The 23,944-nt window shown below is 42.1% G+C and overlaps 1 protein-coding gene across 1 annotated transcript in view; it reads left to right on the top strand.

Moving 5' to 3' along the window:
* The window catches only part of CIDEA (cell death inducing DFFA like effector a), a 36,132-nt gene extending 12,505 nt beyond the window's left edge, over positions 1-23,627 (top strand). The window contains exons 3-5 of the mRNA XM_082258518.1: positions 3,131-3,277; positions 7,827-8,008; positions 23,342-23,627. Coding sequence (XP_082114644.1) covers positions 3,131-3,277; positions 7,827-8,008; positions 23,342-23,471 — 459 coding nt within the window. The 3' untranslated portion in view covers positions 23,472-23,627. The remainder of the gene's footprint in view (positions 1-3,130; positions 3,278-7,826; positions 8,009-23,341) is intronic.
* Positions 23,628-23,944: the final 317 nt, after the last annotated feature.

Below are 23,944 nucleotides of genomic sequence, written 5' to 3'. Positions count from 1 at the left end.
ACTGTTTGATTGTTACTGCCTATGCTACAAAAACACTGTCAATCTCCATTCTAAAGAATGTGTATTAAAAAAAAAAAAAAAAAACACATCTTTCACTGTACCAAGTGTGGCTAATCGGCATAGAGAACTAGAACCGCAATGTATTTGGCAAACCAAAATTTCTAATCTTGCCAAAAATTGGTGCAGCTTTAATTACTAGGTAAATAAACGGTCTGCTCCTAGACTTAAGAAAGCAATGACTTTGTGAAAACAAACCTCTGTTTTTCAAACTGTTAGAATGCTGAAACAATATTTACAGTGGAAATAGAATGCGTGTGACTGCAACAGCAGTGTGTTCATTAAATAGGTCTCTAATTTTCCTACATGTAGCGCTACTCCCATAGGAGCCGCTGGAATTTTGCCCGAGTTCTTCCCCAGTGGATTGCCTTGCATCCAGGCACATGAACAGAGTCACTCTTTTCCTCAATAACCAGTCAAGGGGTGTTTTCTGTTTTTATTTTTGGAGAACTTTGATAGGGTTGAGGGAATTGAGTGGGATATTCCAAAAATAGCAACAAGTTGAGGACAGCAAACTTTTTTTGAAAGACTGAAGCAGATGTCCTTGCTTTTAGCAAACAGTGGACTTTGGAATAGAAGCAGTTAACAGCACACAAGTTTCTTCCTTTTAGAGCAGGGGTCTTCAAACTTTCTAAACAAAGGGCTGGTTTACTGTCCTTCACACTTTAGGGGTGCCAGACTGTGACCATTGGGAGTTCAAAATGTCCCAGCATCAGTGGGAGGAATTGTGCCCCATTGTTGGTGCCATTGGGAGGAATTGTGCCCTTCATTGGTGCCTCAAGGGTCATATGGGAGGCGTTCGGCTTCAAATACCTCCTGACTCGACATAAGGCTTCAATTTTGAAGCGACGCTTACGCTTTTATGTTTTGATAATGTGAACAACACTGTGTGCTGTCTATTGTATGATTTGCATAGGCGTTTGAGGGACATTTTTAACACCTCACAAACGCCTGCTTGTAATGCCAGGGTGAACTTAGCGTAACACTTTTTTTAAACAGGGATTTTGTTTGCACACATTTGCAAATACATGCGTTATGCCCCGTACACACGTGCAGATTATCTGCAGACTTTTGTCTGCAGACTTACCTTTTCTATGTAGTGCAAGGGCCTGCCGGATTGCATACAAATTGAAAATGTTTAGGTTTGACCTCATATTATATGGTTTTGGTAAGTCTGCAGACAAAAGTCTGCAGATAATCTGCACGTGTGTATGGGGCATAAGAGCCACTCCATTGCACACAAGTATAATCTTCAGTCCACAAGCGTTCTAATAGATAGGTGGAGGACAGGAGAGTCTGGCGGGAGCCCACCCCTCCTTTAAAGACACAGGGGTGCTCTGGACACCCAGCACATAGCACAATGGCAGCAAAGGTGTCCAGTGCATCCCCCTCACCAATATTACATCAGTACAAACAACTGGACTGAAGCTCTGCCCAAGCCTACAAACTAGGAGCAAGTGCTGTAATGTCACATCAAGTCTAATCTAAACGTTTACGAAGTAACACAAAGTGGAAGCCTATTGTCTTACAGTGATCCCCTGCAGGTGAACCTATGGAGCACTAAATGGCAATATCAGAAGCCCAGTAGCTAATCTGTCCTTCTCCTGGACTTAGTACTGGACCCCAGCTGTCACCAACAGCTAGCGTGCACCCTGGTTGTTGTCTGGGCCATTTTAAAACTGCACCTAGAACTCACGTGGTAAGAGAAAGTGGGGAAAAAAAGACTACAAGCACCTACACATTATTTTTTAACACATACATGGGTTTTTATCCTACATCCAAACTTTCTGAGATGGGAATGGGAACCCATTAGCAAAAAGTGTGTCGACAAAAAAAACACACCCCTACCACCTTCTTAGTTAGGTGGACCATTAAAGTAAAAGTCCACCTTAACACTAAAATTACTGTATCTACAGAAATCCACAGAAATCCACAATCTAACACTAACCTATCTAGTCCTGTAAAGAAGAAATCAATATGCATACCTTTTTTTTTTTTTTTTTTTTTTTTTTTTTTTTTTTTAAGCTGATCCAACCCAATCCCACGCTGAGCTGTCAGCCGCGGCTTTGCTGTGGAGGCGGGTGCAGAGGACACATCCAACAACGGAAGCCCCATAGTAAGTCTGAGTGATTTCACACCCCATTCATTTTACAGCCGTTGTCAGCCGTGTCCTCTGCAGAGCTTCTGCCGCTGAAGACCAGATTGGATCGGCTTCAAAAATGGTATGGTATGTATACTGATTTCTTCTTTACAGGGCTAGATAGGGAAGTGTTAGATCATGGATGTCTATAGATGCAGCGATTTTTGTTTTGTTTTTGTTTTAAGGGGAACTTACACTTTAAGAATTATTAAAAGAGAAGTATGGCTTCTGCATCACTTTTACATAGACTGCTGATTATTGGCTAAAGTCCGTTGACGGCTGACATTACAGGGCCAATCACGGCTATGCAGGGATCCAGACAATACTGTCTGGATCCACCCAGATGCCTGATTGGCAGCTGGCGCATCCTCTCAGCACACCGCTAAAAGGTGCTGAGCCAGCTGCTCCCGCCCCCCCCCCCCTCCACAGCCCCGCACTCCAGTGAGCACTGGAGGGGCAGAGCACAGAGCGGACCCGAGAACAGAGGTTTAGTATACTTCCCCCAGTCTCTCCAAAGGAGGAACAGTTGGGCGGTATGTTTCTTTATATGGGTAAGTGCCATCTCTCCACCTCTCCTGACTGACTGCAAAAGACCAAGCGGTTTCCTGGGTCCCAGGGGATCCTAGGAAATATGGGGAAGGCTGCCAATGTGATGACATGCTGATGTACTTCAAAAATGGGGGTCATGTGATTGAAAATTGCCCAATCCCAACATATAAATCTTGGTGTACAACAAAACACAGACTTGCATATTAAAGTCACAGAAGGCATGTCTGTCTTTTCAGAGGCTGGTGCACATTCACTTTACAGGAGCCAATAAATTCTATATAATATTTATTTTTATTTATTTATTTTTTTTCTTTCATGTTCTGTTTTCCTCCTGTTTCGTGTAGGTTATCCCACAAACTGCATTTTTTTTCCTCCTTCTTACAGGCCATTCATACATTGTTCATAACTGCTAGTGTGGTGACACTTGTATTGGAGGAAGATGGTACTGTAGTCGACACGGAGGAGTTCTTCCAGTCTCTAGAGGAGAACACAAACCTTCTACTCCTCGAAGGGGGTCAGAAGTGGACACAGGTGTGTTTTCAGACTTTAAGTGTATGGTAGTCAGCAGTGTGCCATCTAATAACAGGTGCTGATAGTATATTGTGTGTCTATATATTTCCCTTGGTATCTGTACATTTGGACACCAGCCTCTTATTCACCAAAGCTGTGCAACGAGCAATCGGACATTAGATACAACTTGCTAAGCTGGAACGTGTTCCCTGCCATGTTTTTTTTTTTAGGCATGTGAATACTTTTATTACTTTCCCTTCTGCTTCTTAGCAGTACTTGTGAAAATAATTGTTATGGCGCCAAAAAAAAAAAAATATGTGTGGTTATGTGTATGTGTGTATATAAAAAAAAAAAATATGTATGTATGTGTATATATATATATATATATATATATATATATATATATATATGTATATATATATATATATATATATATATATATATATATATATATATATATATATATATATATATATATATATATATATATATATATATATATATATATATATATATATATATATATATGTATATATATATATATATAATATGTATATATATATATATATATTAGGTAATAGTAAGTATAGCGATTTCTGCTTTAAAGGGTACGATAGAATAGTTTTAGAATGTGACAAGGAGCAGGTTCAGCGTTAGGTTTTGACTGGATTTATCCTTTAAAGCTTAGTAAACAAATCATCTATGATCCATTAACTGATCTCACCACAGGGAATTTCAGATTACTACATTTGTTTTTTTGTTACGTTGCTTAGCTGCTAGGTTTTAATCACATCACCATTCTTCGTGTCCTATGTGCATCTTAATTACTTGTTGATCTGCCTTATGTATTTAGTATATATAAACCCAAAAACATATAATACATTGCTTAAAAAATTAAAGGAACATGATTCGGAGTTAGGCTCGGTTCACACTACGTTGCTCCGACTTAGGGGGCGACCTGTGAAGTCGCATGCAGCGCGACTTGCACGGACTTCATAAAATTAATGTCTATGCAAGTCGCTCCAGGTCGCCCCGAAGTAGTACAGGACCCTTTTTCTAAGTCGGAGCGACATGTGTCGCTCCTATTAGAACCGGTCCTGTATTACACTATGGGACACGACGGTGCGTGACTTGTCAGGCTGACCAAGTCGCCTGACAAGTCGTACGAGTGTGAATGGACACTAAAGCATTAAGTCAAGTAAACTCCTAGGATATTGATCTGGTCAGTTAAGTAGCAGAGGGGGTTGTTAATCAGCTCCAGCTGCTTTGGTGTTAATGAAATTAACAGGTGTACTAGATGGGCAACAATGAGATGACCTCCAAAACGGGAATGATTTTACAGGTAAAGGCCACTGACATTTTTTCCCCCTACTCCTCTTTTCTGACGGTTTAACTAGTTTTGCATTTGGCTAGGGTCAGTATCACTACTGGTAGCATGAGGCGATACCTGGATCCTATAGAGGTTGCACAGGCAGTCCAACTCCTCCAAGATGGCACATCATTACGTGCCATTGCTAGGTTTGCTGTGTCCCTAGTCTCAAGAGCATGGAGGAGATTCCAGGAGACAGGTAGTTACTCTAGGAGAGCTGGACAAGGCTGAAAAAAGTCGTTCACCCATCAGCAGGACCGGTATCTGCTCCTATGTGCAAGGAGGAATAAGATGAGCACTGCCAAAGCCCTACAAAATGACCTCCAGCAGGCCACTGGTGTAAATGTCTCTGACCAAGCAATCAGAAACAGACTTCACAAAGGTGGCCTGAGGGCCCAACATCCTCTAGTGGACCCTGTGCTCACTGTCCCGCACCGTGGAGCTTGATTGCCATTTGTCATTGAACACCAGAATTGGCAGGTCCGCCACTGGCGTCCTGTGCTTTTCACAGATGAGAGCCGGTTCATCCTGAGCACATGTGACTGACCTGAAAGGGTCTGGAGAAGCCATAGAGAACATTATGTTACCTGTAACATCAATAAGCATGACTGGTTTGGTGGTGGGTCAGTGATGGTCTGGGGAGGCATATCAATGGAGGGACGAACAGGCCTCTACAGGCTAGACAATGGCACCCTGACTGCCATTAGGTATCGGGATTAAATCCTTGGACCCATTTTCAGACCCTACAGTGGTGCGTTGGGTCCTGGGTTCCTCTTGGTGCACGACAATGCGCGGCCTCATGTGGCGAGAGTATGCATACAGTTTCTGGCAGATAAGGGAATTAATACCATTGAATGGTCTCCACGCTCGCCCTACCTAAATCCAATCGAACACCTCTAGGACATTGTTTTGGTCCATCGGTAAGGTTGCACAGTCTGTTAAGGAGCTCAGTGATGCGCTGATCCAGATCTGGTAAGATATACCACAGGACATTATCCATCATCTCTTTAGGAGCATGCCCCGACGTTGTCAGACATGCATAAAAGCACGTACCATTTTGAGTTGCTGCAATGAAATTTCAGCAAAATGGACTAGCCTGTTGTATCATTTTTTCACTTTGCATTCAGCCTTCTGTAGGTTGATCATTTTAATTTCCATCAAACGATGTGGCATCCTTTTGTTCCTAGCAGTGGCGTAGCGTGGGTTGTCAGCACCCGAGGCAAGGCAAGTGATTTGCGCCCCTATAACCCACGGGATTTTAGCACTCAAGTCTCTTCCCCTAGATTAGTTAAAGAAACCCTTACCCCCTAAGCACATGTATTGTTTGTTATGAAAATACTGATGTAATTAAAGTAAAATGCATCTAAATACAATTTTGAATGACCAGCGTGCCCCCTTTCAATGCAGAGAGACCAGCGTGCCCCCTTTCAATGCAGAGAGACCAGCGTGCCCCCTTTCAATGCAGAGAGACCAGGGTGCCCCCTTTCAATGCAGAGAGACCAGGGTGCCCCCTTTCAATGCAGAGAGACCAGGGTGCCCCCTTTCAATGCAGAGAGACCAGGGTGCCCCCTTTCAATGCAGAGAGACCAGGGTGCCCCCTTTCAATGCAGAGAGACCAGGGTGCCCCCTTTCAATGCAGAGAGACCAGGGTGCCCCCTTTCAATGCAGAGAGACCAGGGTGCCCCCTTTCAATGCAGAGAGACCAGGGTGCCCCCTTTCAATGCAGAGAGACCAGGGTGCCCCCTTTCAATGCAGAGAGACCAGGGTGCCCCCTTTCAATGCAGAGAGACCAGCGTGCCCCCTTTCAATGCAGAGAGACCAGCGTGCCCCCTTTCAATGCAGAGAGACCAGCGTGCCCCCTTTCAATGCAGAGAGACCAGCGTGCCCCCTTTCAATGCAGAGAGACCAGCGTGCCCCCTTTCAATGCAGAGTGACCAGCGTGCCCCCTTTCAATGCAGAGTGACCAGCGTGCCCCCTTCAACGCAGAGAGACTTACCTGCAGCGGCGACTTCTCCTCAGTTCCCCGCGTCTCCTCGAGTCCTCCCGCCTCCTCCTTGGCCAATGGCATGCGTTTGCCTTTCGGCCAATCAGTAAGCGGGTCTCGGACCCGCTTACTGATTGGCCAGGAGGAGGATCCATGTGACAATAGCGAATTTTCACTCGCAATTGTCACACAATGGGTGGGCACAGGGCGCAGAGCAGTGCGCACCGGGTCCACCCTTTTTTGAAGCCTATTAGAGCCTCTAGCTCTAATCAGGTGATTAAAAAAAAAAAAAACACTATGTGACAGCGCCAGGCTGACTCAATCGCTGCTAAACTGACTGAGCAGTGAGGAGAGGCGGCATAGGCGGGGCTTGGCTTGCAATGCGACCCCACCCTACACCAATGGACAGGTGAGGCACAGTCCAGCCCTGCCCCGACCCGCCATTTTCAGCCATAGGGCGGCCACGCTGGCATCTCCCAGCCTAAAGATGGAAGCAGCCGCAGACAGTGTGTGATCTGTGTATGTCAGAGTCAGATAGACTGTCAGACAGACAGAGTGACACTGCAGATGCGCCCCCCAGATGTTGTGCCCGGTGCGGTCGCCCCCCCCCTGCACCCCCCACGCTACGCCACTGCATGTTCAGTGTTTCTGACTCCTACCACCATGACCACTTCTTCAAATCACTGAAGTGGTCATGGTGGTTAAAGTGTTCCTTTAATATCTCTCAGAAGAAGTAAACCTCTGTATACTGATTCCATTTCATTTGATCATCCTCTAGTTGTGTTAAATTAGTGCGGGGGGTGCGGCGGCGCGGCGACATTTTATTACTTGTGTATCTTAACTATAGACTATATGCAGCCTGAGAAAATTTCTCTACACTCAATGTGGCCCAGAGAAGCCAAAAGGTTGGACACCCATGGTTTAGATATATTTTAAAAGTTTTGCGTCTTTATTTTTAAATGTTGCCACTAGGTGGCAGAGAAAGACTTTTATAAAGCTAGCAAAAATTTTAGCAGACTGTTACATCTATAATTTACAGCGGACCACTAGAAAGCACAATTTCCATTTATTTCATCATGTTCTTTTTTTCATGATCTTTTGCTCTTCTATAAAATGCATGTAATGGAGGTGTATAGGCAAAACACAGAATTAATGACTTGTTGTGTTGTTAAGTAATGTTAACCGAACTTTGAATAATGCTGTTTTTAAATCCATAGGAAAGAAAAGCTACACGCTCAGGACAAAAAACGTACAAAAAAGGAATTGCAAACCTTACCGTAGACTTATACAAGTTACATCCTAGGGATTTTCTAGGCTGCTTGAATGTAAAGGCTACCTTTTATGAAATGTACACGGTGTCCTGTGATATCCAGTGCTTGGGAGCCAAGAAGGTTCTGCGGTGAGTGGCTGCATAATGTCAACTAACCATTATAGCAAAATGTAAGGAAATCCATTCCATGGAGTATTGGCATTTTTTTTTTTTTTTCTTTCGGCATAGATGAAATTATATAATATAAGGGCTCATTTAAACGTATCTGCTCTGGTGTGCGTCACATCACATGTGTTTTGTATCGTGTATTTTGTGCTGAGTTAAGCCAGCCTATTCATTTTGAATGGGATTCTAACTCTTTAGAGCAGACAGAAAAAAAATGTACCTGCACCTTTTTTACAACACAACTTGCCAAAACACATTGCAGCGGGTTAACCCATGTCAGTGTGCTGTGGTGGTGCATTGGGCTGCCATCAAACGCAAGTGAGTTGTAGTAATGGGCACTCTATAACAACAATGGCGTAAATCAACCTTCATGTAGTGCACCCAGGTATACATATTATTCTAATAAAAACACTTGAGAAGTGAGATATGTATGCCGCCATTCTGTGAGGGAAAAGTAACCATTTTGAGGACACCAACTTGCTGGCTGTCATGCTTGACCCAGTAATGTCGCAGACCTGGAACAAGTATGCAGATAATGAATTCTGATTTCATGATCAGTTTTCTGGTCCATGTGCTTGTTCCAGGATTTTTTGCCTCCAAACTACTAAGGCCACAGACAGCTAGGCATCTAGAATATTCAGAAGCATGTCAGCCAGTGCAGCCCCAGGAGAGGGAGAGAGATTTACATTAGAGCAGGGGGGGGGGTGTCTGGGCTTTACTGTAACTTGGGGTAATAAACACCTTTTTGAGCTTTGTGTGGTTTTTGTTTTGCACAAAAACACACTTTTTACTTGTTTCCACAGAGTATCCTTAGAATGTTTCCACAACTTTATTTGAGTCCATCTGTGGTAAATTCAGGTGATTTAGAAAGACATACACCTGTCTATATAAGGTCCCACAGTTAACAGTGCATGTCAAAGCACAAACCAAGCCATGAAGTCCAAGGAATTGTAGACCTCTAAGACAGGATTGTATTGAGGCACAGATAAGGGGAAGGGTACAGAAAAATGTCTGCAGCATTGAATGTCCTAATGAGCACAGTGGCCTTCATCATCTGTAAGTGGAAGAAGTTTGGAACCATTAGGACTCTTCCTAAAGCAGGCCTCCCAACCAAATTGAGCGATCAGGGGAGAAGAGCCTTAGTCAGGGAAATGACTAAGAACCCGATGGTCACGGAGCTCCAGCGTTTCTCTGTGGAGAGATGAGAACAGAAGAACAACCATCTCTCCAGCACTCCACCAATCAGGCCTGTTTGGTACAGTGGCCAGACGGAAGCCACTCCTTAGTGAAAGGCACATCACAGCCCACCTGGAGTTTGCCAAAAGACACCTGAAGGACTCGGACCATGAGAAACAAAATTATCTGGCCTGATAAAACAAATTTTAAACTCTTTGGCTTGAATGGCAAGCGTCATGCCTGGAGGAAAGCAGGCACCACTCATCACCTGGCCAATGCCACCCCTACAGTGAAGCATGGTGGTGGCAGCTTCCTGGCAGGAAATGGGAGACTAGTCAGGATCGAGGGAAAGATGAATGCATCAATGTAAAGAGACCTCCTTGATGAAAACCCGCTCTGGACCTCAGACTGGAGCGAAGATTCATCTTCCAACAGGACAACGACCTTAAGCACACGGCCAAGATAACAAAGGAGTATATACGGGACAACTCCATGAATGTCCTTGAACCTGATTGAACACCTCTGAAGTGTTCTAAAAATGGCTGTGCACCCACTCTTCCCATCCAGTCTGATGATGTTTGAGAGGTCCTGCAAAGAAGTATAAGAGAAACTGTCCAAAAATAGGTGTGCCAAGCTTGTAGCATCATACTCCAAAAAGACTTGAGGCTGTAATTGGTGCCAAAGGTGCTTCAACAAAGTATTGAGCAAAGGCTGTGAATACTTATGTACATGGGATTTTTTATTTTTAATAAATTTCCAAAGATTTCAAACAAATTTTTTTTTTCACATTGTCATTATGGGGTATTGTTTGTGGAATTATGAGAAAACTAATGAATTCAATCCATTTTGGAATAGGGCTGTAACATACCAAAATGTGGAAAAAGTGAAGCGCTCTGAATACTTTCCGGATACACTGTAGATCTCAAAATCTCAAGTCCTGAGCTACTAGCCAGGGTTTCTCCCACCAGTTGCCCCACCCAACCCCTACCCTGCCCCTCCCCTAATTCCGCCCCTAAACACAGCCTCATAAGTTATGTCATGAAATGACACTGTTAATATTTATTTTTGTAACTTAATTCTGCATAAAACCTTTAACAACTTTATCAGTGCCCATGAATGCAGCCCATCAGTGCAGTCTCACCAGTGCCCATCGGTGCAGCCTGGCCAGTGCACGGGGATCCGAGAGGAGAGCCGGCTGGATCATCACACAGAGCGGGGATTGATTGCTGGGAGAAGGGGTCCCATTCAACCTCCCCTGGCGGTCAGCCCCTGCCCCCTCCCACAAGGCAGCCCCACACTCTGCCAAATAATTTTTATTTCTGTCCACCCACTTAAGAGGTTTAAACAGCCCTGTCTGGAAGGACATTTTATTTCTCTGCTGCAATTGGGTCACATAGGTCTTGTACACCCACCCCCACCCTTTGCTGGTAAATGTACAGTTACCGGATGAGCAGCTTTTTCGGTATACAAATGATGTTGTCTTGACAACCATGCATATATTTTACACAAAATTTTATTAGGTTTGTAATGGATCATACAAAAGCATAGAAGGCTACAAAGTGATTGTAAGCAGCCTGGATGCAAACATGCATACAGGGAAAGTTAACCTCAGTAACATCTGTAATTAAGCTTTAGTGTGAGAGGACAAAGAAAGGAAGGTTGAAACTAGATACTACCCAGGCCAATGCAGTAGGAGCCACAAGTTCATTTTCTTTTTCACCTACCCCTGATGTCCCCAGTTGATCTTTTAGGAGAACCTCTGTCTCCTGCCCTTTATTAGTATTTACTGTTTATCAACGGCCACCAATTAGGTGTAAATTGGAGGGGCCTATTTTCTCCTGTTAACTTTTCAGGAACCCCTATCCAGTGGCAACCCAGAGGAGTCCCCCCTTCCCTGTTTTTTGATGGTGGAACATTATGACAGATGGTTCCTCTGGGAATGGGATCCGCAAGTCCTCTTAAAATTGAGTGAGTCCAGGGAAATTGTGAGAATTAATGAGGGAGGGTACATTTAGGCTCAAAAAGACACAACTCCCATTGTTTAAAAAATGTGTGAGTATTCAGATGAGCTTTTTTTTTTTTTTTTATCAGAAAACATTTTTTATTCTAGTGCAACACAGTACAAATAGCCTTCAAACATACTACAGCGTCTGCATATTGTACACAGATTGAACATGGTAAGGATCATACAAAAGATAAACTTCTGGATTACAAATGTACACAACTCCAAAGTAGGGTGTAGTGGCATTAATAGGGGGAGCAAAAAGGGGAAAAGAAAACCTGTATAAACAAGAATTAAACCATTTAAAAATCAGCTTAACGCTGATATACATATGACAGTCTCCTGTGTTGTGTAAAGATTACGAAAAATACATTCACCGCAATGCTGATCTACATCACAACAGGTAGTTACTATGAATGTAGTAAACGTTCTATAATTGAGGAGCGAGACCTGGCGTGTCAAGCCAGGCTTTTTTCCGTAACGAGAATAATTTACGAGGGGTTTGTCTATGTTGGTATGCCAGTTTCTCACGTATAAGCATATTAACCTGATCAGTCCATTGTTTAACTGTGGGGCATAGGGAGATATCCATAATCTAGAAATTTGTTTACAGGCTATATGAGTCTCACGACAGTAATATGCAGGGGTGGGGAAAAAACTTTCTCATAGCACTGGATCCATTGGTACTGTAACAGAAAGTACATTAGATATGATAGACGTCACTTCCTTTCAGTATCAGAATAGCTTTGGGCATCTCCACAGCAGGTGAACCAAATTTCCCTCATGTACCTTACATTTTGGGCAGCGGGGAGGGTCTCTACGATCCCAGCCAAATAACTGCACTGGTGTGCGGTATGATCTATGTAGGATAAACAATTGTGACAGTTTATAATGTAGCACTTCACCCTTGAGGACTGCTGGTTAATACACTCCCGGGTCCCCCTGGGTTACCATTAACAACACTGGCATACACAGATTAACACTTTTTTTCTTCTTGGCTCAGTCAATGAACAGTCCAGGGGTATGTAGTTTTTATTTATTTATTTATTTATTTTTTTATTTTAAATAGGGATGGGAGAAGGGAACAGTACTCCAGATTAAACTATTCACAATGGATGAGGACTCCTGTCTGAAGATGCAGTCCGGCTGCAGATTCACCTTGCTAGATTAATTTAGGTTAAGTCTCTGTACAGGCGATTTAGTTGGGTAGATTATCTTCAGGATACCTGCCTAGTATCCCCTTTCACTCCACAGACTGACACTGTCCTCCTGACTATCCTACACCAGGGTGGCCCCCCTCAGGTCCGGCCCCTAGACACGATCTCCTGTACTCACGATACTGTTTTTCGAGGGTCTCCAGTGTCTCTGCCCCTCAAAGTCAGTTCTGGACCTCTGCATTCAGTTCCTTTCCTCTGGTCCCCAGGCCATATGCCTGTGACCATGTGCCACTGCTACAGAGGAGGAGGCAGCCACCACCCTCCCTCCCAGGACTCTGCTCACCAGCCAAAGACCCTGCAGCACATGTGCTCCTGGCTTTTATACAGTATCCCATAATGCACTGAGACAGCCAGTCTCTACCAATCACCGGGACTGTATGAAAGCCTGTGTACCCACTGGTCTGGTTTCCTCCCACTGTCCCAACATGCCTCCCTATAGGACCAGTGTGAAACACTATCTAGACCCAATGAATCGCACACTGAGCAGACCTAACTCACAGATCCTTCTCTCTGGTAGGCAGAAAGAAATATAGATTTCCCTGCTGCTCCTCTGATAGGCAGACAGAGTCAAAAACTATACTCTCTCACTAGCACCTACCTAGGAGGGTGCTACAATAAGGAGACACAGAGGTCAGTGGTATCGAGTGCAAACATCCCAAACCTCACCATCCATATCCCCTATCCTGCTCCCATTTTCTCCTACATGGTAGTTGGGATGGATCTTGTACATTAGAGGCTATTGTCGTATAGACTCTAGAGATCATTCCCTTCCTGTTGCTCTCCTGCATTACCTCTCACCACTGCATGCTGCACCAGTAGCATAATAGATATTCGCGCTTAAGCCTGCAGAGCATGCCTTTGCTGGAGGTAGCGGTAAAATTGTTGTCTAGGTAAACCAAACTCCTCCTGCAACTCTGAGAAAGATTCTGAGAATACAACTGACACGCATACCTTGAAACCATCAACGTGGTATCCAGATGGGGGCATTATGAAAAATGTATAAAAGCTGTTGGGTCCAAATCCTTTTTTTCAAATTCACTTTACCTGTGACATTTAAGGGCAGTTTACACCAAGTGGTGAACTTACTTTGGAATTGTTTGAAGAGGGAAAGTAAGTTTAATTGTAGGTAGTCTAGGGGGTCAGCCGTGACCTGTATTCCCAGATATTTAAAGGATGTAACTATTTTAAGTTCACATGCTGTGGAGGAAAGGGGTTGAATCCGAGCGTCCACAGGGAGAAACCGGTTCTAGTGATTAAAGACATGACTTGGCACAATGAGGCATCAGAATAAGATATGAGTATGATCTGCATACATTGAGCAAGCCTTGAATGTCGACGGGCCAGGAGGCATCTAGGATATTATTAAAATCGCCCACAACAAGGGCAGGAATGCCAGGGTGCCGTGCCAAAAAGGAGGCCGCCAACTTCAAGACTCCCAACGAGAAGGGCGAAGGGATATATATATTTAACAAGAATTATTAACCTTCCAATGTACAGTGCAAAAAAACATCTCTTCCCATGGTATCTATATTCTGATACACACAGGAGAATTGAATACCTCCTGGGAATCAATAGACTTATTCCCCTAGCGTATGAGGAATAAATAGAGGAAAATTTGTGAGTTTATAATCTTTGAGAAAATGGCGACTCCATGTGCGGCGCTAAATGCGTCTCTTGAAAACCAATCAATGTCTCGCAAAGCGCTGGACAGCAAATTGCTTTAGTCGGCTACTCGGGCTTCTCAAATTCCATGATATAGTCAAAGAGCACTTAGCCAGAGCACTTAGCCATAGGAAGGTAGGAGATGTATAACTGTTCGGATGTGCCATACAGTTCTAGTAATAAGTAAATTCAAGGGTATGCTGACCAACATATATTGTGAATATATGATCAGAGAACTGGCAAGCAGCGATTTTTGTAGTAACCACAGTAAACATGCGTTCACAGGCTTGTTGCAATGGAAGTAGAAGCAATTATTTCAGCAAAACACAGGCAGACATGTACTTAAATTGAAAGAACAGTTGGACCAACTGGGTCATGAAACTCAAATCACACTGTTAAGTCCACGTGGGACAACTTTGGGGGGAAACCTATCAGCCGGCCTGCTCCTTAGGTGAAGTATTCCAATGATGGAGTACAGGACAGTGCTCAGTCCAGAGGTGGTTCACCTCTTGCAAACAACCGCCTTGACAAAGGAGCCTGGGGCACATCCTTAAAGGTAACGCAGAAATTAAATGAACAAAAAGTAGTAGAAAAATAATACATTTCTCAAATGGGTAAGTGGCAATTTGCAACATACTCCCGTAAGTGTTTTCTTTCAGATCCAGCCATTGTGTTGCTAGGGCTGGCTTGTCAAAGAAATGCACTTCACCTTTAGCCACTATACGTAGCCTAACTGGATATAGCATGGCATATTGTATGTCCATGTTTCGCAGCCTCTTCTTAATGTCCATAAAATGAGCCCTCTGTTTTTGTACCTCAGCAGAAAAGTTGGGGAACAAAGAAACTTTAGTGTTATCCACAACTAGGGTTCCCAAGGGTTCTAGCCCTGGATAGAAAAGTGTCTGTCTTTTTTGTAGTTCAGCAACATGAATATGAAGGGACGAGGTGGAGTGCCTGGTGGTAATGGTTGTGCTGGGTTTCTATGTGCTCCTTCCACAGAGAACATAGGAGACAAAGAATCCTTCCCTATTTATTGAGCAGTGGCTACTGTCTCTGTGACAGGGTTTTTCCCTTTAGCTTTCTCAGGGACCCCTATAGCTCTGATATTGTTTCTCCTGCGTATATTTTCAAGATCCTCCAACATCCTCCAACTGTGCAGCATGTGTAGTACCTGTGGAATATGTATGAGCAAGGTCACATTGGATGGGCACTATATCGTCTTCAGTAGTGCTTACTCGACCTTTAAGATCTGTAGTACGGTCCCTAAGCTTTTGCATATCTTGACAAATAAATGACACTTCAGCTTTGAATCCTTTTGATATCATTAGGTAATAAAGTAATAGATTAATTACATGTATTCACTGCTGAGAAAATATCTCTGAGAGTGGGTTCTGGGCCCTCTGAGCCAGGGGCTGGCATAGCATATAAAGCAGACATGTCTGCAGGTGTACTTACATGATCCCAGTCTGCTTAGGAGCTAGCAATGTCTTCCAAAGGATCTGTGTCCAATTGTTCCCCGCTGTGCTCGCTGGAAGAGGTAGGTTGTGAAGAGGCTCCCTTAGCAGCTGTCTTAGCAAATAATTTTTGTGCGGCCTCCTTATACTTTTCCTTTGCTGGCCAATGAGGTAGGCCGCCATCTTGGGAAGCATGGTCCGCCGCCGGACGAGCAACGGAGCCCCGGTCTTCATGGAGTCGGATGGTGCCGTTCATGCTTCTCTAGACTGAGTCTATTAGGTGCTAGCAGGATAATAGAGCGTATACTCAGCGGAGAGAGCAGAGCCAGTGTCTGGCTACATCTACTGCCAAGCCGCGCCCCTGCAGATGAGCTTTAGCAACCATGGTCCATAGCACAATTTTTATTAAGAGTATTGATTACTAGTTGTAATGAGGGGGGGGGGGGTTCTTCCAGTAATGGGCAATTGACAACCTAGTAGCGATTTAATATATGCCTAACCAGTGGATGTATTGAAGTGGGCCCGCTTCTATTCTTACTCTGAGGAGGCCCATCTGAGGGGTAAATGTTACAACAGTTCTGGTGAGTAACTCAAGGTAGGCAGGACTTAATATTGGGCAGTCCCACCAGATGTGGAAAGGGGAGCCCTCCAGGAAGCAGTTCCTCCAGCAGTTAGGGGAAAGAGTAGGGAAAATAATGGCCATCTTCAAAGGGGTAATGTACCACCTATGGTAAATCTTCATGACTGTTTCCCAGTGTACTATGTTCTTGGAAAAAGTTTGTGGTTTCTGAAGGGCTCGATGCCACAGATCGCTGGAGGTGGAGAAGTGGAGAGATGCTTTATGCATATATATATTTAAAGCTGTATTCCAGGTATGGATTTTATTGCATAGCTACATTGGTCCAGCTTGAACAAATGTAAGTTTGCATATACTAGATCTGATGGACCATTGTGGAAGCAGATAATCAATGTAGTTACTGTCGCTACTACAGTAATTAGTGATGTCTTCCAGGTCCTGTGCTAAACTGCTTCCCTGCCGCATAGTAACCACAGAGGATTGCTATCTCAGCATAGTGCCATTCACAAAATGCCTTCCATTCAAATCTCTGACTGGATGCAGTGAAGATTGTGACATTACTGCCCCATCTCTCCTCCCTGTCTAATCAGAAGTTTCTTTTCATTAGTGAGAAACATTCAAATAAAACCCATGCTTCAAATTCAGCTTTAAATATATAGGCATGGTTCTCAAGACCACATATATATCGAAAACAAAACTCCTATATGTATCATTCTAAAGATATATATTTATATGCTCTGTGAAGTATTCCCAGTATCTTCAATGTATTAAAAGCTTAATTCGCCCAGTATTTAAAATATTGTAGGCTTAGCTCATATTAGCAGTCCCATATTACATGGCAGTCTCCATGAATTTCAAAAAAGGAGCTTTGGAGTTGGAGAGGAATGGTGATGTATGCTGTGTCTAGAGTAATACAGTTCTCACTATTTCTAAATGCCACCTGCTATAAGGGACGGTGTGCTGTGATGTAATGTCTTCACTTCCATTGATCCCTGAGGATGACATGAGTGAAGAGTCAAGGAAAGTAGCCCATTGTCCATATATTTTTTTTATCCAGCACTGTTTGTCACTTTGCTTGCCCATCCTTCACACATGGCTGTGTGTTCAGAGAACCCCCCCCTGAGTAGAGTAAAATCATCCTTGGCAGATACAAGTCTTGACTTACACTAAGAAGCAGCTGTTGTGCAAAGCGCAGCTGTTGTGTGTCCAGTTGTGTCCAAGAAGAGACCGACTGCACCTGCCAGCATATTCTGCTTTCAGCCGCCTTGTCTGGCGGTCTCTCATTACTCAACAGAGTTGAAGCAGAACACAAGCACACAAATATTTCAAAAACTAGCCAAATGAAGTTGTCCAAGTGAAGTTGTTTATTTCAGTGTTATTCATGACCGATTTTTAGCAGTGCAGCTCCAAGATCTTTTTTTGTAACTGTTCTAGTTTGTGTTTACACCTATGGCATCAAAAGTTCAAGCCTGCATCCAATTAACAAACCCTAGTGATCAAAAGTTTTAAGAAGCATTTTTCAGTTTTTATTGAAGCAGTTCAGATCCATGAATACCCTGAACTAGTACAAGGGTAAGCAGCTGCTAGAGTTTAGAAGAAAAAGTTAGGTTACTGAAAAATAATGTAAATTTCTGAGTTGTAACCCCTAAAAGTTTAAGTCTTTCCTTTTAGAGAATGTGTAAAAAGAAAAATCGACTTCCGCTGGTTTTTGCCACAATAGCATTTTTACCCTTGATGGTATACATTTTACCTGAATTTTATGTTTAGTTCAGATTAGGGTTTTTGTGTTGGTTTGAGGTTTACTGGTGATGATGAGGTAAGGATCACTAAGAGGCTGGTACCTTTTTCAGGTTTGATAAGAATTTTTTTTTTTTTTTTCTGCCTAAAAGTTTTTTTTGTAACAAAAACTTGTCTCCCAAAATTTTCAGTGCCCTAACTCTTACAAATACAAGGGTTCTTCAAAAAGTTTCCACACTTTTTTTTTTTTTTTTTTTTAACTCAAATTAAATATAAAAAAAGTGCATAAACGTTTTGGAGACCCCTCGTGCAAAGCGTTTTCAGAAGTCATCTAAAATAATACTCCAGATCCACATCTATAGTAGATAATGTTGGAAATCTTTGCATTGCGCAACTGTGGAACCTTATATATGGGTGCGTTATCTTAAGTGACTGCAATATTTTACAGATATATTTGACTGCATCTGTCTGTACTTCACTGTTTTTATTGAATTTTAATGAATATACACCCATAGGTTGATCTGACCATACTATTATAAATTACAATGCATCCTTGGTTGACCTTTACAATATTAGACAAATGCCATAGGTATAGTTGTCAGATTAGCGTAAGGGATGTAGCAGTCAAGTTCTGAGGTTACATTTGATGATATCACATTTCGTAAGTATTCAATCTAGCTAGCCTATAAGGAAGACCTACATTTTGGAAAATCATCCCAATTTATATAGGAATTTCACATCCAAAACCTCACCAGCAGGTGAAGTACAGTATCTCACAAAAGTGAGTACACCCCTCACATTTTTGTAAATATTTTAATTTATCTTTTCATTTGACAACACTGAAGAAATGACACTTTGCTACAATGTAACGTAGTGAGTGTACAGCTTGTATAACCGTGTAAATTGTATACTGTAACTCCACACAGCCATTAATGTCTAAACCACTGGCAACAAAAGTGAATACACCCCTAAGTTAAAATGTCCAGATTGGGCCCAATTAGCCATTTTCCCTCCCCGATGTCATGTGACTCATTAGCGTTACAAGGTCTCAGTTGTGAATGGGGAGCAGGTGTGTTAAATTTGGTGTCATTGCTCTCTCTCTCTCATACTGGTCACTGAAAGTTCAACATGGCATCTCATGGCAAAGAACTCTCTGAGTTTCTGAAAGAAAGAATTGTTGCTCTACATAAAGATGGCCCAGGCTACAGGAAGATTGCCAAGACCCTGAAATTGAGCTGCAGCACAGTGGCCAAGTCCATGCAGCGGTTTAACAGGACAGGTCCCAATCAGAACACGCCTCGCCATGGTCAACCAAAGAAGTTGAGTGCAGGTGCTTAGCGTCCTATCCAGAGGTTATCTTTGGGAAATAGACGTATGAGTTCTGCCACCATTGCTGCAGAGGTTGATGGGGTGAGGGGTCAGCCTCTCAGTGCTCAGACCATACACCGCACGATGCATCAAATTGGTCTGCATGGCTGTTGTCCCAGAAGGAAGCCTCTTCTAGAGATGATGCACAAGAAAGCCAGCCAACAGTTTGCTGAAGACAAGCAGTCTAAGGACATGGATTACTGGAACCAAGGACGTGCCAGCTAAGTGTAGTATCCCAATAGCATTTAATAAAGTATTAAAATAACTCACAAGTAATATAACCTGTAATGGCTCATTTGTAGTTCTCTGTAGATGTAGGTCCTCCTGAGCCATCCTGCATGACCGCTGTCATCCATTCCAACTGCTAGGGCAGGGTGATGGCTGCTTCAGGAACCTGGAGAAGCCACGCTGACCAACGTGGAATGCACGGCGGAAGTGACGTCACCGGAAGGAGGAACCAGTTGAGAATCGAAAGCAAGGCTACGCGATTGGAGCAGTCGGCTCCTTCTACAGTCCTAGAGGGGCATTACCATGGCTGGCTATTTAAGAAATAGGCTAGGTATGGGGCTGGAGGACTACAACCACCAGCGGCTCCATTTAAAAAAGCAATTTATCAAAATGTGGTCAAAATAATATGAAGTATAAAGGGGATATAAATTACACAGTTAACACTCTATCAAAAATAATGATAAAATACATATGCTCAGTAGCAGTTAAAACTCAAAAAATAAAAATAGAATCCAATAATGATTCAGTAATTGCCAGGAATTATGAGAACAATAATATCAGCAAACTTTAGACAATATGTTAAGAAAAAAAATATAATATGAAAAAGAGCAGAAAGGAGAAGGGGAGGGGAAGATGAATAAATCAATATAACATGACCGACAATGCCAGCTTCTATCTATCTATATATATATATATATATATATATATATAATATAGATAGATGTGTATCTCCGGCTAGTATGCATATATGGATACAGAAGATGATGACAAAAAGGCCAGTGGTGTCCCCAGGCACTACCTTGAACATCACCATAAATCCACCTCTGGACTAAGTTTGGGTCATTGAGGCCGTACCTGCCACATATCCTGCTGCTGAACAGTTCAAACGTCTATGTCAACAAGAGATTTATTGGATTTACTCTCTTAATACTCTCTCACCTGGAGTGTTAAATCAATAAATTGAGGTTCACACACTGTTGTTATGGTTTTGAGGCTGCTTTATCATACATCTGTCATTTTTAGTGTATCATTTTTTTATTACCTTATATATTTGTATATACATCTAGGTATTGCCATTTGACTCATCTTATAATTATCTTACAGTGGACCCGTAAGGTAATTTACTTTATTCATAGAATTTGGAACTTTTAAGTTTTTTGGGGGGGTCTAGTCGTGCAATCTCATCCTCATAGTAAATACCCATTGGCCTTTTTGTTGTCTTCTGTATCCATATATGCATATTAGCAGAGGTACATCTACTTCTAGAAGCTGGCATTGTCAGTCATGTTATATTGATTTATTCATCTTCCCCTCTCCTTTATTCTATAATAAATACATAAATTGTATATATATAATTTTTTTTTTTTTATTCTCATAATTCCTGGAAATTGCTGACTCATTTTTGGATTACATTGTTTTTAGTTTTTTATTTTCATTCTTTTGGGTTTCATCTGCTATTGGATGGGCTCAGGAGGACTTACATCTACAGAGAACAACTATAGATGGGCTATTACATGTTCTATTTCTTCTGAGTGTTTTTAATCCTTTATTATTAAAACGCTATTGGGACACTACATTTAGCTGGCACTTCCTTTCTTTCTGCTTTTTTTTGCTTCTTATTATAAAAAGCAGTGCTTGAGCTTGTCAAGTGCCTTTGGCCGGGCATGATGATGTTCCATGGTGGCATGATGTCATCAGTCTGCTGTAGGCAGGAGGTAGCATTGCTCTTCCCCAGTGCTTGGACTGCAGTATTGTAACTTTGTAGTAAACCACAGTCTGACAAGCTGCAGCAGGTGGTTGATTTTTGTGAACTTTTGGAAGCCAAGAACTGCACAAGCACCAGGATGACTGCGTTGTCTCTGAGCCAGAATCTCAATACAAGAAGTAGATGCTAACCCTGGAAAATGCCTTGAATAAAGATAGTGCTGGCCTTCTGGGGGCCCAAAGCAGATGATTGTTTTGGGGAGTACTGGTGATTTCTGTGAGGAAAAAAATAAAATGCTTGTAAATATGTGTTTTTTTTTTTTTTTTTTGTTTTTAACACGTCAAGCATGCATGAACAGTGCAGTGTATATTCCCAGCATCTGTAAGTGTGTGCAAGAGTTAAATCATTAGTGACTGCCCAGTGGCTGAAAAGAAGCGATGTGGGACCTAGAAGAAGTGGTGAAGAAGGTGGAAGTGTTGGAGGGGGAAGGCGAAGCATTTACTACAAATGAGGAATTGCTATGCTGAAGTAGGGCATGCTAGGAGGGAAGTATGCTTGCATCTTACTTGCATCGTATTTGCATAGCCCACCCCCACCTATCAGACATTTTCATTTGGCTCCAAGAAGAACATTTTTATTGAATAACATATATATATATATATATATATATATATATATATATCGTTTTAAGACAGTTGAATGAAGATTGAGGATTATGTCATAAACATGTATATGTCATGTAATAAGTATTAGTGCATGTATTCATTCTTCATATTGGTTCGTTCCTGGATCGAGTCAAGCCCTGTTTTAGTTATGTCAGCAATATCAATTTTGAGTTTTGAAAGGGTGCCGACACAAACAGAATCAGTTCTTCTTCTTCTTCTTTTTTTTTTTTTTTTTTAATTGTCCAGAGAATATCCTATTTCTATAAAGAAGTGAAACCAATTCTTGAATTTTGCAGTATTGTTTAGATTTTATGGTCTCTTCCTGCATAAACAAAAGATAGTTTGGATAGCGAAACAAAATATGACGTAGACCCGGAATATAGCTTATCAATCTGCTTCAACTTTAACCCACAATTATACATTTACAACAATAAACATTTCCTCTTAAATTCAGTAAAACCTCTCATCTTGGTAAGGAATACTTTTTATATAAAGCTCATTAGGGGTTACTTGGTGGCCCCACTGGTGAACCAAATTTGTGCTATGTTACAGATGAGTTAGACGTGCATCAACAGTGCAAAGATACCAGCATCTGTATTGCCAAAAAGTGTTGGACTGGGAAACAGCGCCTATAACTCTGAAAAACTGAAAACCTTTGATTCATCAGTGGGGCTAATAGTGCGTGGGACACTTGCATTTTCTCATGGAGTAATAAAATGAACATTGCAGGTGGTGACAGGCAGGGCCGACCTAATAGCATCTGGGGCCCCTACTATCCTTCCCCAATTTAAGCACATACTCTCAAGAATTAAAGTATAAATAGATGATAGAAATAAGCATATTTATTAGTATTTTCAATAAAATTGATTTTAAACAATAACAAAACATGCCATAAATCAAAGACTAATCAATGCAAAGGGCATAGTGCAGGTGGAGGGGCAGAAAGGAACGTACGGGGGGTTCAGGAGGGCACAATACAAGTTCCAGGATGTAGCCACCTCAGAACAGCTTAGTAAAAAGTGTGACAGTCTTGGCAAATCCAGAACAGTTGGCATGTACGAAATAATGCAAGATTATCATAGGGCCCCCATTCACCTGGGGCCCCAGGGGTGCCCATGTATTAGAACAGCTAGGATTCCTTTAATATCTAGTTCTCAGTAAAATATAATCTGGCCTCGCTGGCCAGTAGAAATGTCTTGGATGCAAAATGGCTGACCCAGCATATTATGACTGTCAGAATTGAAGCTTGCAGATTGTAGAACCTGGAGTTTCTAGAGTTCTGAGGCATGTTTCAAGGCAATGAAAAGTATGAATTTTCTGTAATATTTGTTTTGTTTTTTTTTTACCAATGTAAGAAGGTCATACAATACATAATGTTAATCTGTGGTACAAAAGAATAAGAAAGGGGACCATAAAGTAAAATAGAATTTGTGAGTTGGGTCAATCCATTATCTTTTTTTCCTTTTTTAATTCTTTTTCTTCTTTTTTTTTTCTTCGGAATTGTAGAAGTTTTGTGCGCCTCCTTTCGCATTTGGCCCAGGTAGCTGGACATTTGCTGCTGTATGGTGGATCATTTATGATGCAGTGGACTGAGGACCCTCAAGAACAAACAACTAGGAGGACACAGAACTTTTAACCCACAAGCCTAACATTTTTGTTACCTATTTAAACTGGAAAAGAGAAATGGCATGGACCTAAAACTAAGGGCGCCAATGTTTTGTAGCTAAGCTCTTTTGGGCTTATTTAATAACCATGTACTAATTTCCATTTATGTCTTTTGATTGCCACAATCCTCTCAGTCTAATGCTGGTCCTACATTTGTTCAGTTTTTTTCATTCAGCCATCAGGTTGCCTCCATCCATATAAATGAGGTGGATGGAGGAATCGCACCTACCTGGACATTTTATTCTGACAACCGCACTCGCTGCTGTTGGAATACACTGATCAGCAGGTGCAGTTGTTTGTCTACAGCTGCTGATCAAGGATTATTTTCCAATATATGTCCCTCCAACAAGAGTTTATTAAACAATTGACTTTTGAGTTGGAACTGCCAAACACAGATCAAATTTGACTGCCCATACTGAACTGGTCTAATTCAATCAGTGTATG

This window comes from Pelophylax lessonae, assembly GCF_965119305.1.
Source record: "Pelophylax lessonae genome assembly, chromosome: 5".
NCBI lineage: Eukaryota > Metazoa > Chordata > Amphibia > Anura > Ranidae > Pelophylax > Pelophylax lessonae.
This window is presented reverse-complemented; position numbering and strand designations above follow the sequence as displayed.